The following is a 4,339-nucleotide window of genomic DNA, read 5'->3' on the forward strand; positions in this document are numbered from 1 at the left end:
CGTTGAAGGAAAAAATAAGAAGAAAATGCAAGGATATTCGAGCATTTTCTTCTTTCTTCCCCTTCGTTTTCTCTATTTTGGCCACCAAGGCAGCAGAAAAAAACCAAAGGACAAGTCAGACAGAAAACACGGACCTGAAGGGAAAAGGAGAACTCCCCTGGGGACTTTCTGAGGCAGAAAAAAGGTCTGGAAGGGGGATTGATGCAAAAAACTGATGCAAAAAGGAAATAATAAATAAATATTTCAAAAAGCAGGTGGTGCCCGTTTTGGGATGCTGAAATTTGATACTCTCGCTCAAGGATGATTATGAATAGGAAAATGCAACTTTTAAAAAATGAATGAATGTCTGAACTTTCGATTTTTTATGCTTTTTCAGAAGAAAAATCCTGAAAATACAGTTCTAAACATACGAAAATAAAAATGGAGGAAATTCCAGGTGAAAAGTGTGCACACGCTTTGCGGACTATTAGGCCACGCCCACTTTTCCGTGCCTTCAAATTGGCGCGAGATCTAAATTTTTAACTTTTCAGCCAAAAATATTTTCTTCAAGCTTTTTCGAACAAAAAAGCTTATTTTTTCTTGTTTACACCGGAAAAAATAAAATAAAAAGCAAAGATTTTCGAAAAGTAAAAAAAGAATGATGCTCCGGGACGTCGTCTTCTCAATTAAACTCCGCGCAAACGGCTCAAACGCATTCAGATGTGAGAAGACGTCGTCGTAGTCGGCCGGCGCGAAAATTAAATTGTTTTGTCGTCGTGGAAGATGCAAAGAGAAGAAAAGGGAGAGTCCATCTCAAAACTTTTCCCCCCGAAATTCGTAGGAAGTGAGTTTCAATGATTTATTCCGAAAATTTTTCTGCGGGTGGTGGTGAGTATTCTCTAATCGGAAGAAAACATAAAGAAGAAAGGGGAAGAACTCGTGAAATTCAGAGAAAAAGAAGAAGAAAAAAGAAGAATAATGCCTACCAATTTTTAGTTGTTCTGTGATGTTGCTCATCGCACCTAAAAACTTATATACACAAAAAAGAAAGTCAGATGTGAATACAGAAAAGCTAGACATAGGACGAATAAAATGTGTTGCTAGAAATGATTTTATATACAACAGGAAGGCGTCGAAGGGTTTTTTGGGCACCGGAGAGAGAGCGGGAAACAGGAAAGAAGAGGCCAAAGAGAGATATTCACAACTTTTACAAAAAGAATAATAAATACAAAACGGAGCGGTGTTATCAAGACTGAGCAGGACGATTTCCCTGTCCAGGTACATGATGAGACCAATCGGCGACCTGCGGACCCATTGTCAGATTACGACGCGATGAAGTACTGTAGATAGGCAGGACCTCACTGGCTTCAACTGGCACAGCCTGCAAAAATCGATTTCAAAATCTGAAAATCGGGAAAAAAGCCTTACCTTCAAATAAATACAAGCATCAGTTCCGTGTCCTTCCATGGAAACCAAGAATAGGTCACCAAGGAAGTATCGAGCGTAGAGACGGGAGAGTGGGAGTCCGTAGCCGTATCCGGCCTGTAATGGAATATTCATATTCCCGATATGAGAGGGGGTCTAGAATTTTGAAATTTTCGTTCAGGAAAATAAGTTTTTTTAGTTGTAACCTAGTTAGATCCATTTCTGAAAGTTAGATTTTTTTCTCGAATTACCAATAATTTTCTAAATTTAAATTTTAAAAAACCATACCAATGGCGCCTGGGTTCCATCCCTTGGTGGCGGTGGAGCTGTTGAGTACATGTAGTTGTAGAGACGCTCCAGAATCGTTCTTGACACGCCACCTCCACGATCACAGATCTAAAAATTGGGCCAGTATGGATAGATTACTGAGCTGATGATTTTTCAATAAAATCTGTAGAAAGTATATAAATTCAAGATAAAAACATGGAAAAGTTTTAAAAAATTGGCAGAGTTTCGAAAAATCGTTCTCGTCCATTTCTGGATACTTATGCAATGTTCTCTAATATTTTTGAACTCCCGCCAAAACTGAAATTTCGAAAAAAAAAATAATAAAATTTCTTCGATTTTTGCGAATATTTTCAGACCTTTTTAGGTTTTTCAGCTATTTTTGATAGTTCTTTTTTATTTCTCCAAATTTTTTGTCTGAAATTTGACCGGATGGTGTTCATGTACGCGAGGGTTGCTGTAGATTACTGTAGGAAATCTTCTATTCTGTAGTTTTTTTTGCAAATCCATTCACGTCGAAATGCAGACAAATATTTAATTAAATAGCAAAAAAACTACAAAAGAAATTGGTTTCCTACAGTAATCTACAGTAATCTTCACGAAAACTGTTCTATCTTATTCAGACAAAAAACCGGAAAATCGAGACAGAAGCTTCGAAAATAGCTAGAAAACCTAAAAAGGTCTAAAAATTCTGCAAAATTCAAATAAAAAATAAGTCGCTAGTTTTTCAGAGTTTTCAGTTTCGGCGGGAATCCAGAAGTTTCCAGAAATGGACGAGAAGCGATTATTCGAGTTTTTTGCCAATATTTTTTCAAAATTTTCTTCGTTTCTATATGAATCTACACATCCTGTTCGGCGCGCCTCTGGCGCTTCAAACAGCTGGCTGGTGCGCCTTCAGCGCATGTTTTTTCTCCATTACCTTAATCGACAAATCCTCGTTTCCCTTGACAACATAGACTTTGATATCTGGCAAATCATCATCGACCCCGTGATATTCAACCGTTGCTCTCATGGCATTCTGCAAAAAATTCTTTGGACTGAAACCCCTCTTCCAATAGTTTCACACCCGATTCAATTCCCTTTTTCCGATTCATTTAATTCCTTATCAACCAACTATCTCCTATCTCTCCCTCTTTCTCTTCTTTTAGTATCAAAACTAGACAAAGCACGTGGGTACAATGTGTTCTAAAAAGAGAGATAGTAATCGTCATTGAAAGGCGCACGAGTGTAAGGACGGGCAGAAAACATCCAAAAAGAGACCAAGACCAACCTTAAACAGTTCGAACATCATGTGATACAAATGACTCGGAACTGCGACAATAGATATTGGTTTTCCCTTCTCGACGGCGTTGTGCATCTCTAGTTTCATCGATGGACTTGTCAAGTAGTAACGGTCGCAGAGGAATCTGGAATTTTGAAGATTCAGATGAATTTTAAGCTTTTTTGCAGGTGTTTCCAGGGTTTCAATATCGATTTTGATAGGAACATAGCCAGTTATGATAACTTTTAGCTTGATTTCAGAGTATAACACTTAAAAGTTCCCAACAAAGTTATCATACATTATCTTGGATTTCTAGGCCACCAAAACGAAAACCTACGCCATCACAATAGCATCGGGTCGCTTGATTTTGACATGATGGCCTAGAAACCCAAATAGACCAACTTTAGTACTTCTAGGCCACAATATAAATGGCCTAGAAACTCAAGCAACCTAGCTTTTGAAGATTCTAGGTCATCAGCCAGGATGTGTATGTGATGGCCTAGTTTTTCCGAGTCCTAAGCCAACATTTAGATTTCTAGGCCACCACAACCCGAACGTGGCCCCCATTTTCGGTGGCTTAGAACTCCAAATTGCTCGAATTTCTAGGCCATCTGGATTTCTATCATTTTTGGACTCGAACGACTGGAAATACAAAATGTTGAATTCTAGGTCATCAGCCAGGATGTCTACATGATGGCCTATTTTTTCCAAATTCTAGGCCCTCAGTTGGATTTCTGGGCCATCCCAAAAATTGCTTATGACCACAAATTTCGGTGGCCTAGACCTTCAAATTTCGGCTCCCGGACATTTCGCAACCGGACATTTCGCAGCCGGACATTTCGCAGCCAGACATTTCGCAACCGGACATTTCGCAGCCAGACATTTCGCAGAAGGACATTTCGCAGCCAGACATTTCGCAGCCAGACATTTCGCAACCGGACATTTCGCAGCCAGACATTTCGCAGAAGGACATTTCGCAACCGGACATTTCGCAGCCGGACATTTCGCAGCCGGACATTTCGCAGCCAGACATTTCGCAACCGGACATTTCGCAGCCAGACATTTCGCAGAAGGACATTTCGCAGCCGGACATTTCGCAGCCAGACATTTCGCAGCCTCTGATAACGTCAGAAAATCAGAATCCCAAGTTCTTCGGTTTTGAAAAAAAGTATATTTTAATGTCAGAAATTGAATTTTGGAAGAATTCGGCTGAAAAAAAAATCAAATTTCAGCTGAAAAAATAGCAAGCAAGTATTCAATCAATTGAAAAATGATAAATCTTCATTGTTATTCAGAATTTCTTTTTAAAATATAAGATTTTAGAAAGTTGGAATTCTAGAAGAAAAAAAAAAAGAAATTTTAAAAAATATCATAACAGTGAAGATTTAG

At 38.8% G+C, this 4,339-nt stretch overlaps 1 protein-coding gene across 1 annotated transcript in view; it reads right to left on the reverse strand.

The window, feature by feature from the left end:
* Window positions 1-1,225: 1,225 nt before the first annotated feature.
* Cbr-pdhk-2 overlaps window positions 1,226-4,339 on the reverse strand; it is a gene marked incomplete at both ends in the record, with an annotated part of 5,470 nt that continues 2,356 nt past the window's right edge. Inside the window, 5 exons of the mRNA XM_045244316.1 lie at window positions 1,226-1,360; window positions 1,408-1,521; window positions 1,693-1,800; window positions 2,609-2,707; window positions 2,909-2,993. Coding sequence (XP_045093345.1) covers window positions 1,226-1,360; window positions 1,408-1,521; window positions 1,693-1,800; window positions 2,609-2,707; window positions 2,909-2,993 — 541 coding nt within the window. The remainder of the gene's footprint in view (window positions 1,361-1,407; window positions 1,522-1,692; window positions 1,801-2,608; window positions 2,708-2,908; window positions 2,994-4,339) is intronic.

This window comes from Caenorhabditis briggsae (genome assembly GCF_000004555.2).
Source record: "Caenorhabditis briggsae complete genome, chrIII, whole genome shotgun sequence".
Taxonomy (NCBI): Eukaryota; Metazoa; Nematoda; class Chromadorea; order Rhabditida; family Rhabditidae; genus Caenorhabditis; species Caenorhabditis briggsae.